Source organism: Ornithorhynchus anatinus, chromosome 7, assembly GCF_004115215.2.
Source record: "Ornithorhynchus anatinus isolate Pmale09 chromosome 7, mOrnAna1.pri.v4, whole genome shotgun sequence".
NCBI classification, from domain to species: Eukaryota; Metazoa; Chordata; class Mammalia; order Monotremata; family Ornithorhynchidae; genus Ornithorhynchus; species Ornithorhynchus anatinus.
Genome location: NC_041734.1, coordinates 68,266,405 through 68,279,519, shown reverse-complemented (window position 1 = coordinate 68,279,519; position 13,115 = coordinate 68,266,405). Strand labels below are relative to the sequence as shown.

The following is a 13,115-nucleotide window of genomic DNA, read 5'->3' as shown; positions in this document are numbered from 1 at the left end:
AGGAGATGGGCCTGAAATAAGGCTTCGAAGGGGGAGAGAGTAACTGTCTGTCGGATTTGAAGAGGGAGGGTGTGCTAGGCCACAGGCAGGATGTGGGCCAGGATCTAACCTAGCACTCAATACAATGGTTGACACATAATAATAATAATAATAATAATAATGATAATAATGGCATTTGCTAAGCACTTACTATCTGCCAAGCACCGTTCTAAGCGCTGGGGAGGATACAAGGTGATCGGGTTGTCCCACGTGGGGCTCACGGCCTTCATCCCCATTTTACAGATGGGGTCACCGAGGCCCAGGGAAGTGAAGTGACTTGCCCACATCACCCAGCCGACAAGTGGCGGGGGGCGGGATTCGAACCCATGACCTCTGACTCCCAAGCCCGGGCTCTTTCCACTGAGCCACGCTGCATAGTAAACACTACATAAATAACAAGATTGCCAATATTATTATTATTTAGTGGACAGGATAGAGGTCTTGGTAAGTGTTGGGACTTGAGAAAGGGACTTTCTGGGTATTCGTGCAGACTCCTTAACCTTAACAATAACAATGATGCGGGTAGCAGATACTACAATTATTAGTATTAGTTGTAGTAACAATAATAATAATAATAATGATGGCATTTGTTAAGCGCTTACTATGTGCCCCAGCACCGTTCTAAGCGCTGGGGAGGATGCAAGGTGAGCGGGTTGTCCCACGTGGGGCTCACGGCCTTCATCCCCATTTTACAGATGGGGTCACCGAGGCCCAGGGAAGTGAAGTGACTTGCCCACAGTCAGCCAGCCGACAAGTGGCGGGGGCGGGATTCGAACCCATGATCTCTGACTCCCAAGCCCTGAGCAAATACCATAGATGTCTGTCACCCCCCAGACTGTAATAATCATCCTAAAAATACCGGTGTTTAAGCCCTTCCTATGTGCGGAGCCCTGTCCTAAGGCCTGGGGTAGACACCGGGTGATCGGGTTGTCCCACGCGGGGCTCTCCGTCTCCAGCCCCATTTTTCAGATGAGGTCACCGAGGCCCAGAGCAGTTAAATGGGTTGCCCGAGGTCACCCCGCGGACAAGTGGCGGGGTCCGAATTAGAACCCACGACCTCTGTCTCCCAAGTCCGGGCTCTTGCCACTGAGCCACGGTGCTTCGTTGGGGGGCGGGGGGGGGGCAGGGAATGGTTTCTGCTTATACGGGGTTCTCCCAGGCGCTTAGTACGGTGCTCTATACACAATGAGCGCCTGATTGAGGGGGTGAATGAATGAATGGGTGAGTGAGGGGGTGAAGGAATGGATAATGAGGGGGGGTGAAGGAATGAATGGATAATGAGGGGGGTGAATGAATGGATAATGAGGGGGTGAATGGATGAATGAGGGGGTGAATGAATGAATGGATAATGAGGGGGTGAATGGATGAATGAGGGGGTGAATGAATGAATGGATAATGAGGGGGTGAATGGACGAATGAGGGGATGAATGAGGGGGTGAATGATTGAATGAGGGGGTGAATGAATGAATGGATAATGAGGGGGATGTATGGCTGGCTGGATGAATGAGTGAATGAATGAATGGCTGGATGGATGAATGAGTGAGTGAGTGAGTGAGTGAGTGAGTGAGTGAGTGAGTGAGTGAGTGGATGAAGGAATGGATGGATGGATGGATGAATGCGGGCGGGCGGGCGGGCGGGCCGGGGGAGGGGCTGCGCTCCGCCAAGCGCGCGGCCGGGCCCGTGCGGGGAGCCGTAGCGTGACGTCACGCGCGGGCGGGGGCGTCGGGGCGGAGGCGCGGGGGGGGAGGGGAGGGGAGGGGAGGGGAGGGGAGGGGAGGGAGCAGGGGCGGGGCCGCCATCGCCGCCATCGCCGCCATCGCCATCATCGCCATCGCCGCCGCCGCCGCCGCCGCCGCCATGGAGGCGGGCCGCCGGTCCCCGCCGCAGGAGCGGGCCCGGGGACAGACCCCCGCTGAGCCCGCCACACCCCCAGACCCCTCCGCGGCCCCCGCCCCCGCCCCCGAACAGCCGCAGCCGGAGGCGCCCCGGGAGCAGCGGCAGGTGAGCGCCCAGTAAATACTACGGAATGAATGAACGAATGACTGGCCTCCTCCCCCTCCCGTGGGACCACCTGATGACCCTGGCTCTCCCCCAGCGCTTAGCACAGTGCTCCGCATCTAGTCAGCGCTCAATAAATACTACTGCATGAATGACCCATCACCCTCCACCTCCCCCCTCCCGCCCCAATCTGTGAGCCTCCCGTGGGACCACCTGGTGCCCCTGGCTCTCCCCCAGCGCTTAGAACAGTGCTCTGCACAGACTAAGCGCTTAACAAACGCCGACGTGCTTACTATAATTACCACCCTCCTCCCCTCTTCCTCCTTTCCCGCCCCCTCTCCCCCCCATCACCTTCCTCCTCCTCCCACCACCCTCCTCTCCATCACCCTCCTCTTCCTCATCCCCTTCCTCCTTTTCCCCTCCCTCCTCCCCCTCTTTTCCCCTCCTCTCCCTCCCCGTCTTCCCCCTTCCTTCCCCCCCATCACCCTCCTCCCCCTCATCACCTCCCTCCCCCCCCCTTCCACCTCCCTCTTTTACTGATAATAATGTTGGCATTTCTCAAGCACTTACTCTGCACCAAGCACTGCTGTAAGCGCTGGGGGAGATACAAGATCATGAGGCTGTCCCACGTGGGGCTCACGGTCTCCATCCCCATTTTACAGATGAGGGAACTGAGGCCCAGAGAAGTGCAGTGACTTGCCCACAGTCACACAGCTGACAAGTGGCGGAGGCGGGATTTGAACCCATGACCTCTCACTCCCAAGCCCGGGCTCTTGCTGCTGAGCCACACGGCCTTTCCCCCTCCTCCCCCTCCTCTTCTTTCCCTTCCTCCCCTCCTCCTCTCCTTTCCCTCCTCGCCCCGCCAGCCCCCAGCTTCGTCCTTTCCTCACTGACAGTCCATCACTCTCTGCCATTTGTTGAGCCTTTACCGCGTGCAAAGCACTGCACTGAGCGCTCGGGAGAGCACACCAGCCCGGCACACTGACTACAGCCCCCACGTCAGCCGGTCGTGGGTCCTCATCCCTGCTCCGCGGCTCGTCCGCTCTGTGACCTCGGCAAACTCACTTGGCTTCTCTACCATTCATTCAATAGTATTTATTGAGCGCTTACTATGTGCAGAGCACTGGACTAAGCGCTTGGAATGGACAAATCGGTAACAGATAGAGACAGTCCCTGCCCATTGATGGGCTTACAGTCTAATCGGGGGAGACGGACGGACAAAAACAATGGCAGTAAATAGAATCGAGGGGATGAACATCTCATTAAAACAAGGGCAAATAAATAGAATCAAGGTGACGTTCATCTCATTAACAAAATAAATAGGGTAATGAAAATATATACCGTTGAGCGGACGAGTGCAGGGCCGAGGAATCGAGACCGTGAGCCCCACGGGGGACGGGGACGGGGTCCAACCCCGTTTGCTTGTCTAATGATGTTGGTATTTGTTAAGCGCTTACTATGTGCAGAGCACTGTTCTAAGCGCTGGGTTAGACACAGGGGAATCAGGTTGTCCCACGTGGGGCTCACAGTCTTAATCCCCATTTTACAGATGAGGTAACTGAGGCCCGGAGAAGTGAAGTGACTTGCCCAAAGTCACACAGCTGACAAGTGGCCGAGCCGGGATTCGAACCCATGACCTCCGACTCCAAAGCCCAGACTCTTTCCACTGAGCCACGCTGCTTGTCTCTGTCCCGGCGCTTCGTACAGGACTTAGCACTTAACAGAGACCGTAATTACGAACGTTAATTACGAGAGGAGCGAGGATATGTTGGGGGGAGAGAGCTGATTGCCTTAAAGCTGATGAAGGTCCAGCCGGAGAGCCGAATTCCCCCCCGCCCGGCCCCGGGGACACAGAAGCTTTTTCGGTTCTGTGGATTTCATTTTCTCTCCGCGTGCCCCTCCTTAGTGCTTATCCTCGAGGCGTGACTGGGTTCCCTGTGTCTCTTCTAATTTGCCCCCATCCACCGTCCCCTCTGACCCCATCGTTTTCCTCCGTCGTGGCAGCTAAAGAACGAGGACGGGTCAGAATTAGCCGCAGCCGGCGGGGAGGACGCTTCCCTCGAGACTCCCGCGGCCAAGAAGATGAAGATAGAGCCCAAAGAGAAGAAAGACAAAAAGCACAAAGTCGATGAAGACGAGATTCAGAAAATGCAGTGAGTGCTGGTTTTCACATTCATTTCCCGTGGGAAGCAGCCCGCCCCGGTCGTTCAGAGTCCAGGTCGGGGAGTCAGAGGACCCGGGTTCTAATCCCAGCTCCGACACTTGGCTGCTGTGTGACCTTGGGGGCGAGTCGTTTCCTCCGTGCCTCAGTTCCCTCATCTGTAAAATGGGGATCGATACTATGAGCCCCACAGGGGACGTGGACTGTGAACAACCTACTTAGCTAGAGTCTACCTCAGCGCTTAGAATAAGGCTTGGCACGTACTAAGCGCTTAGCAAACACCATTTTTTTTTAAAAGAGGTCTTGATTTGCCTGTACGAAGCCATTGCTGTTGAATAATAGGGTTCTAGTGATGATTTTCTGTTACTGATTTGGCTGCCCAAGTCTCCCGCTCTATCCAAATGCCTAACCGGTTAAGGTGTAAGTAGGTGTACTTATTCAGCATTTTCTTTTCTTTTATTTTTTATTCCATCCGTCCTGTTGTCCTTCCACAAGCCAGGAAAGTCTGATTCTACCACAGATGGCCCAAGCATCCGACGGAAAGTCATTAACAATCGTCAGTCTGCAGGAAGCAACAAGTGGTGTTTAACAGCGATTAGTTCTATTCGTTATCTTTCCTGGCGCACTCATAGCGACTGTGGTGTCAAGTGTTTACTATGTGCTAAGCACTGGGATATAGAGTTCAGTCAGCCCTGTACCTGACCCACATGGGGCTCACAAACGAAGATGGGAGCAGCGTGGCCTAGTGGGGAGAGCCTAGGCCTGGGTGCCAGAGGAAACTGGGGCCCAGAGGAGTTAGGCGACCTGCCCGAGGTCACCCAGCAGGCAAGTGACGGAGCCGGGATTAGAACCCGGGTCCTCCCGTTGCCCAGTCCTGAGTTCTTTCCACTAAGCCACCCTGCTGGGTGGAAGACTTGATCACGGTCCAGCCCGGAGAGCTCTCTGACCCGGAGGTTTAGTTGTTTGCCTGTCCACGGGGAGGGGCCGGGCAAGGTGATCTCTCAAGGTCCCTTCCAGCGGGATGAATCGGTGATTTGAATTAAGGTGGAGGCCAGGAGGCCCCAGCCCGCTGAAACGTGGACACGAGGGGTTTTCAACAGGGCTGGCAATCTGTAGTACGGCTTCAGTCTCACTGGCTCGTAACCCCACCTTCCCTCCTGGCGAATCCGAATCCTTGACCACCTCCTCTCAATCACGTCGTAAGCCGTTCAAGGGCAGGGTCTTAACGTGCCTCTGTTCCAGTGCACCCGGAGGACGGACAGTGGCGTCAGATCAAAATTGACCGGGATTTGCTTTCTCTTCCCCACCCCCCGCCACCCAGGATCCTCGTTTCTTCCTTCTCCGAGGAGCAGCTAAACCGCTATGAAATGTACCGCCGGTCAGCATTCCCCAAAGCAGCCATTAAGCGGGTAAGGATGGTCCTCCGAACTCTCCCGCCACCCCGGGTCTCCGGGAGACGGAAAGTAGAGAAGCAGCGAGGCTCAGTGGAACGAGCCCGGGCTTGGGAGTCGGAGGACGTGGGTTCTAATCCCGGCTCCGCCGCTTGTCTGCTGTGTGACCTCGGGCCAGCCGCTTCACTTCTCTGTGCCTCAGTGACCTCATCTGGAACATGGGGATTACAGCTTGGCACATCGTAAGCGCTTAACGAAAACCGTAATCACCATTATCATCGAACGGGCATCTTTGGAGAAGTCCACCTCCAGGAAACCCAGTTTCTTCCACTGAGGTAGTTGCGGTTGTGAGGGCCGCTTCGAAGGGCTGACGTTTTCCAGGGCCTCAGAGTAGGCGAACTGAGCCGAGAAAGTCCTCGGGCGGTGCTTAGAGATCGGTCAGCTAAGCGGTCCGGCGGTCTTCCGGCAAAGGACCCGCCAGATGTAAAGAATCTGCCTGGGGGCGGGTGGGGAGGCGTTCTATCTGATAGTAACGGGTGGCTGGTAGATCCCTGAAATGTCTAGAAAATAACCCTCATCTAAACCTGTTTGGGGGACCTACTTAGAATTTTTGAAAAAAGCGTGTGACTCTCCACCGGGTATTGGTCTCAAGGGAATCCCTAAATTTCAGGGTGCCCTTAACTGCGCAAATCAAGCTAATCTCCAACTTCTGTCTCTTTTCCCCTCCCCTCTCCCTCAAGTTAATCCAGTCCATCACCGGGACGTCCGTCTCTCAGAACGTCGTCATTGCCATGTCAGGCATATCCAAAGTCTTTGTCGGGGAGGTGGTAGAGGAAGGTGAGTGAGGCCTGTCCATGATAAATGCTTCCCCCTGTACACAGTTCCTTTCAAAACGATTAAGTTGACCAGACCGGGGGTCGGGGGGGAGGGGTCTTCCCGCTGCTCCCCGTTAAGCCGTTGACCCACCTAAGATTGACCGCAGCGACCGAAGCCCCGAGTCCCCGTGTTTTGGATGCGGCCGGAGGCGGGTTCGTTTGAAATCGTCCTCTCTTCGGACGTTGAGGTTAACCTGTTGCCTCCTCCGCAAGTCAGTTCCTCAAGATGTGGCAACGTTCGGCGTGGTTTGAGGCTTCGACAATCTATCGCTCCCCTCAGGGGTAGGGAAACGTCCTCTCCGGTCCGTCGACGGTACTTTTCGAGCACTTACCCCGTGCAGAGCACTGTACTGAGCGCTCGGGGGAGTATGGTGCCACGGAGTGGGTAGACGCGTTGCCTGCCCACCACGAGCTCACCGCCTAACCGTTCTTTTCAGCCCTGGATGTCTGTGAGAAATGGGGAGAACTGCCTCCGCTCCAGCCCAAACACATGCGGGAGGCCGTGCGGAGGCTCAAGTCCCGGGGGCAGATCCCCAACTCCAAACACAAAAAGATCATCTTCCACTGAGCCACCGGCCAGGCAGCCTACGGGGACGAACGACGGGCGGACGCCGGCGGAGGCGGGAAGAGAGCGGGATTTCCTCGGACAGCTGCGGCCCCACGGTGTCCGTCACGGCCCTCCTGGGCTCCAGTCGTCCTAGAATCCCAGCTGGCCCTAGGAGACGGCAGCCCGTTCCAGACCGGCCACCCGGCCGGCCGCAGCCCACCACCCCGGGTCGCCGCTGCGGTCGGACGGAGCCCAGCCTCGGGCGACCTCGGAAACGGAGGCTCCCCGTTCTCGCGGAATAAAGGAGCCTCCCCCCTCCCCCCCATCCCCCCCCCCCCGGGGGGGTCTGTACCTCGTTCGGGCTGGTGCCCGCGGGGGACCCAGACCGAGGCCGGGACCTCGTCTCTCCGGTTTCCCCACGGGACGGGCCCAGGAGCACCCAAATGGATTTTTGACGTCGGGCAGCCGCACTGTGAAATGGCTTCGTTGAAGGGCGAGTAGAGTGACAGACTATTTTATTGAAAACTAAGGGGTTCTCAGTGTTTGCTCTTCCTGTTCCTCATGCCCATTAAACCCTTCTCCAGCTTGCACGCGCCGTATTTTGCATGCCACCGGCTTGCCGGTCCCTTGCCGCTCGCGGATGAGGCCGTCTCCCACCGGCCCCGCGGGGTGCGGAGCCAGAAGCGGAGCCCGGTGGCTTTCCGTGGTTAAACCGCCCTGACTCTTAAAGGAGGACGGAAGAACTTTAACATTACCCACAGCCAGACCTGCATTTGGTGTCACTCGGTAGATTTAATTTACCATTTTCCAGGAGGTTCACAGAACCAGTAACAGTAGTGGGACAGATAGTGCAACCTTTAAAAACCTCAACCCCGACGAGGATTCCATCCGGGGAGGTGTCTTCCACCCTGCCTTCGTAGTAGACAAGAAGAATGGCGTGGCGATGGGCGGGTTTCGGGCTCATCGGTCCAACGGGCACCACCCGCGGGGAGTTTCCCCTCTAGTGCTTAGTGTCCTTGACGGAGGGGCGGGAGAAGGTCAGGATCAGTTGTCCCTGCCCGGTCCCAATCCACCACCCAGAGTTGTTCCCCTGACTTCCCACCGGCGTTCTAACCCCGAGAGCCGGCGGACAAGGGGGTTGGAGGGACATTGATTTACGCTCCCTTCGCCGTTGAGAGCCTGGTTCGGAGTGCTCGTCACAACCTCTTTGTTCTCACCTCTTCAGGAGAGAGGGACAAAGCTGTTGGCCTCAAAGTCCTGGCTAGACCCACGTACTGTAGAAACGGGTAGCCACCGTCCCGGAAACGTTCCTCGGCAGGGCCGTGCCCCCCTCCCTCTCCTCTAAAGCTTCCGGGAACTAAGTAAGCCAGGAGGGGAGAACGCCAGATCTCTCCCGGGTTAGGAAAACGCATGACGTCGCAAGGCGGAGTCCGAAAGGGCCGGGCCCAGAGGACAGATGGACTCCCCTTTCTCCGGCGTTCCGCCCCTTCGGGGGCAGTGAGGCAATCCTGGGCCACTCCCGGCCCTGCGAGGTGTGAGGAGGAGACGGCACGCAAAGACGGAGTCCTCCACCCTTCCCCGACCATCCGGGGGACACCCTGTGGGGCTTCATTTCCCAAGAGGCAGAAAAGGAGCCTCTCCCCTGGCCCTGCCCCTCTGAAAGCAGGACGGTAGTTAGCACCAGGGGGCTCAGCCCTCTAATTCCCACCAAGGTGACCGACAGAGGGCAAGCAGGGGGCGTTACCTCTACCCGGTATCTGGCTCTGGCCCCTGCCCTGTGGGGGAAAGGCAGAACGTGGCCGCATTTAACTTGGGCATCAGAAGAAGCTCCCCTGCCGCCTCAACGCATACGTTCCCTCGTCTTCACCCCGAACTCACTCCAGGCTTCCCTCTTCCGTTTAGTTCCCCCTGGATGCCCCCGGGGGCATCCGATCGCAAACCCTCTCGAGACACTTAACAGAAACCACCCCCGACTCTGGAGCCGAAACACCCCCACCGTATAGAGGGGTGAGGCTCACGGGAAGTCTCGTGCGGAGCTGGAAACGACACCGGAAGTCACTCGCGCGCTGATCCCCTCCCGCTCCGGCAGCGTCTAACCGAGCAGCCTGGCGAGAGTAAGTTCATCACGGCGAGGAGAATTCAGATCTTCACAGCGTTAGGAGTGGGAGAAAAATATCCGTACCGTTAGCTCTGGGGAGGGTGGCCTCTCGTTCGTCGCAGAGTGAGCCGGGGAGGTCGCCGCAAATCCCCAAAAGAGTCCCAAATTCCAGACCGTGGCGATAGTAAAGTGCAGGGCTCGGGCACCGTGGCTGAGGAACTTTGAGGCTGGATTCGGGTCAGTCCTTCTTAGATGCTGGCATTTCTCACCTCTGGGGTCGTGTGGCTCCGAGGCAGAGTTCCCCAACCCCTAGCGGGAAAAGGAAGGGGAGGAAGCGGGCCGAAAGGCGGACGTGGCTGTTTTCTCCGTCCACCTCCTATCTGGCCAGGTTTCTGGCCGGCCCTTCCTGTTTCTCCAACGCAAAGAGCCTTCTTTCTCCCCTCGTCCGGGGAGCCGGAGAAGTCAGGGAAGACGGCGATTCTACTCAAAAGATTTTTCGGCAGAGCTCTTTGGGAGGGGAGGAAAGGGATCTAGACCTCGCCTACGCCCAGATCAAGGGTCAGATCTCGCCCAGAAGAGGGTCTCAAGAGAAGGTGGCAGCCGCCAGAGTCCAGAGGAGCCAGACTCCGGGGCGGGGGGATCGACCGCCACGTGGTCGGAAGCGGTGAGGCCCCTCCGGCCCCGAGCGGCAGTGGGAAAGGTGGTAGAGCGGGGCTACGGCCTGGTCATCAAGGGGTTGATGCGGCCAGGGCGCTTTTCTCCCCGCCGGGACAGTTTCGGGCTCCAGGTATTCTCCTCCTATTGCTTCCTCGGAGGAGAAAGGTGAGGAAAACCCCAGGAATGAAAATTCCTCAGAATTGGGAAGAGGACGCCCGGCCATCAGAGGCCTCCTAGGTTGACTTTCCTTTCTACTCCCCGAGGTTGGGAGTAAGGCCCGGTCTTTGTAGACCACGGCCGGGGGCCGGGGGGGGGGGGGGGGGAGGGGGTTTGGACCTAGTCCAAATAGTAACATAAAGAGGCTAGGGTGACCGTGACGCCTTTATCGGAGTTGACAGACCAAAACCGAGGATCCGGCCTTCCAAGAGTTGGGCGAGCCGAGGGACGGGGACCGGAAAAAGAGACGAGTGCCCGGGAGGAGGAGGAGCAGGACGAGGGGGTGTGGGGAGGGAGGGGGGCGGAGTGGCGGCGATGAGGATGCCAGGATGAGATTGTGGGGGAGGGTCAGGATTCCGGGAAGGCCGGGAGCGGGAGCCAACCGAGTCACCCACCTCGCCCTTCCTCCATCCTCTACACTTCGGTCACATCGGACCCCCGGAATGCTCTGGTCGATCTTGTTGCGACTGAAAACGCAAAACTGCGTCTGACACTAGAGAGGGAGGGCGCTGCTGGGCGGCCACCGCCTCCCCGTTGACTCCTCCGGCGCTAGGGTACCCAGGCGCGGCCCTCCATCTTCCCGAATCTAACGGAAAAGCGGGCGGTCTCGGCCTTCCCGAGGAAGCCGTTGTTCGGACCCAACTCGGCCGCCCTCCTCGGAGAGGCGAGGCAGGGGCGGGCTCCCTTCCCCACCTCCCCTTTCCCCGAAGGGCCTCCCGAGCCCCTCCTTCCAGTACCTCTACACCCCCCTCCCTGTGGTAGCGCTTCCCGGGTAGTTCTGCCCGCTCAGTTGCCAGCTCCGCTTGGGGAAACTCTGGGTCACGTGCTCTTTGGCAGATCTCTCCGGGGAGGAAAACAAGGGTGCGGGAAGGAGGGGGACGTTCCCCGCACCCACTCGAGTGAAAAGGGAAGAGCTGTTTCTGCAGTGAGACCGGAGGGAAGGGTGGGAAGGTAGCCCCACGGCGGTCGGGGCCTTGGGGGTAGAAAACGCTGCCAACGGGTCGAGGAGGAAAAGGAAAAGCGCCCGCGTGCCCGGTCCTGGACGGCTCCACCCCGAGGCCCTCAGAGCTGGGAGAGCTCGGCAGGGAGCACACCCTGGAGGGGTCGGATCTGGTGTCTCTCGCCGAGAGGCCGGGCTATCGGGGCGTCCGACGGGGCCCGCTACCGGTGCTCCGTCCTTCCCCGTGGGCCGCTGGCCAGCGCTCCCGCCGTCACCCCTGTCAGAGCTGGAAGAGGGGGTTATACTTCCTGACTTCCTGCAGCAGCTTCTCCTTGTCCTGGTTGGCAGCAGCTAATGCGCGCTTCGTGGCTTCCAGCTCTGCCCGCAGGGTCGGTGGTTCCCCGGCCTGCGAAGAAACCGCCGCAAACGGAAGGTAGATGGCCTTTGCCTCTCGGCCCGCCCTCCCTCCCGCCCGACCCTCTCGGAACTGCCGGGAGCTGCGGACCCTTGAAAGAGACACGGGCCGGGGAAATCCCTCTCCCGTCCCTCAGTGGTATTCACTGAGTGCTTACTGTGTGCTTGGGAGAGGACCTTCCAAGCGCCTAGTCCAGTAAGCGCTCAATAAATACTGTTGAATGAATGAATGAGAGTACAATATAATAATAATTACGGTACTTGTCAAGCCCTTACTGTGTGCCGAGCACTGTTCTACAGAGGGGTAGATACAAGTTATTAATCGGCTTGGACACGGTCCCTGTCCCACGTGAGGCTCACGGTCTTAGTCCCTTTCACTCATTCATTCACTTGTATTTATTGAGCTTTTACTATATGCAGAGCACTGTACTAAGCGCCTGGAACGGACGATTCGGCAACAGATAGAGACCATCCCTGCCCCCAAACGGGCTCGCAGTCTAAGCTGGGGAGACGGACCGCAAAACAAAACAAGTAGTCAGGCGTCAATACCGTTAATCCCTAATATACAGATGAGGTAACCGAGGCACAGAAAAGCAGAGCGACTCGCCCAGGGCCACACAGCAGACAAGTGGCGGAGCAGGGATTAGAACCCAGGTCCTTCTGACTCCCAGGCCCGGGCTCTTTCCGCTGAGCCGCGCTGCTTCTCACGGAATATCTACGTTTCTCCTCTGTACGCCTGGATAGAGCGGAGCTACGCTGGTGGGCTGGGAACGGGTGCACCATATCATATATCATATCATATATAGAGAGATACATATAAATAGATAGATATCTCCCTCTAGAATGTAAGCTCATTGTGGGCAGGGAATGTGTGTTATATTGTTGTGTTGTGCTCTCCCAAGTATAGTGCCCTGCACACAGTAAGTGCTCAAAAATATGACTGATTGAGATATACTATATCTATATATGTTTGTATATATACATGTATATATTATAGGTGTGTAGCACCTCTGTATTATAATCTGTAATATAATATACTGCTTGGCACATAGTAAGCGTTTAACAAATGCCATCGTTATTATATATCATTTTAATGTATATAGAACAACCAGTCACACACACGCATGCATATATATGTGCATGTATATATATGCACACACACATACATACATACTTATACGTGTATGTATATTGTTTTATTTTATATTTCTTGTGGGTTTTTGTCGTGATTAAAGGAAAGCGCCCCCAACCAGTACTGCGTCACCCCGAGCGTCGTACTGAAAGATGGTTTAGGGAACGGGTGTGAGGACCCGCACGCGTCCACCAACGTTGCTTCCCGCCAACGTGGGGTGTTCCGTGACCCCGAGCCGCGGCCGTTCTCCCCGCCAGCTGAGCGTGGGCCGCCGGGCCCGGGGCAGGCGGGGCGCTGGGCGAGACAGTGTGGACGGCTCTGGGCGGACCATCGCCGCTACCGCAGAGCGACTCCACTGGCCTCGCGGCCGGCCCCGAGACGACCCCCTCCCCTCAGCCGTTGACGCCGAAGCGACGCTCACCCCAGAGTCGCGGGGCCGGGAACGCTGCGCTACGGCAGTTTCGTGGACGAAACCAACGGTGTTCTCGGGTCGCCTCCCACCCCTGGGGACCGGGCCGACGGGCGGAGTTTGTTGGAATCGATCCCTCGGCGGTGGCTTTCTCCAGAAGGGGGGAGGAGGACGAATTTAGACCCGCACACTGCCCTGCCCTGCAGAAGACAGCAGCCTTCCCAGAACGGCCCTTGGC

At 57.7% G+C, this 13,115-nt stretch overlaps 2 protein-coding genes across 3 annotated transcripts in view; one reads left to right on the top strand and one right to left on the bottom strand.

Moving 5' to 3' along the window:
- Window positions 1–1,883: 1,883 nt before the first annotated feature.
- TAF11 (TATA-box binding protein associated factor 11) lies at window positions 1,884–7,601 on the top strand. The gene is made up of 5 exons (XM_029068738.1): window positions 1,884–2,040; window positions 4,042–4,190; window positions 5,520–5,607; window positions 6,330–6,426; window positions 6,902–7,601. Exons 1-5 carry the CDS (start codon window positions 1,897–1,899, stop codon window positions 7,030–7,032), a joined length of 609 nt encoding a protein of 202 aa, XP_028924571.1. The 5' UTR covers window positions 1,884–1,896; the 3' UTR covers window positions 7,033–7,601.
- A 182-nt stretch (window positions 7,602–7,783) lies between these two features.
- Window positions 7,784–13,115, bottom strand: part of UHRF1BP1 (UHRF1 binding protein 1) — a 57,729-nt gene continuing 52,397 nt past the window's right edge. The window contains exons 21-22 of one of the 2 annotated variants that reach the window (XR_005660160.1): window positions 10,378–11,328; window positions 7,784–9,418 (exon numbers count right to left, since the gene is read on the bottom strand). Coding sequence is in view for 1 of the 2 variants with exons in the window: in XM_029068737.2 (XP_028924570.1) it covers window positions 11,203–11,328 (126 nt within the window). In the remaining variant the exon portion in view is untranslated. Of the gene's footprint in view, window positions 11,329–13,115 lie in introns of both variants that reach the window. The other variant, XM_029068737.2, reaches the window with a different exon arrangement.

Coding starts and splice junctions, on each gene's coding strand:
- TAF11 (XM_029068738.1), top strand. CDS start 1,897: ATGGAGGCGGGCCGCCGGTCCCCGCCGCAGGAGCGGGCCCGGGGACAG. Junction 5,608..6,329: donor CCAAAGCAGCCATTAAGCGG/GTAAGGATGGTC, acceptor CTCTCCCTCAAG/TTAATCCAGTCCATCACCGG. Junction 6,427..6,901: donor CGGGGAGGTGGTAGAGGAAG/GTGAGTGAGGCC, acceptor CGTTCTTTTCAG/CCCTGGATGTCTGTGAGAAA.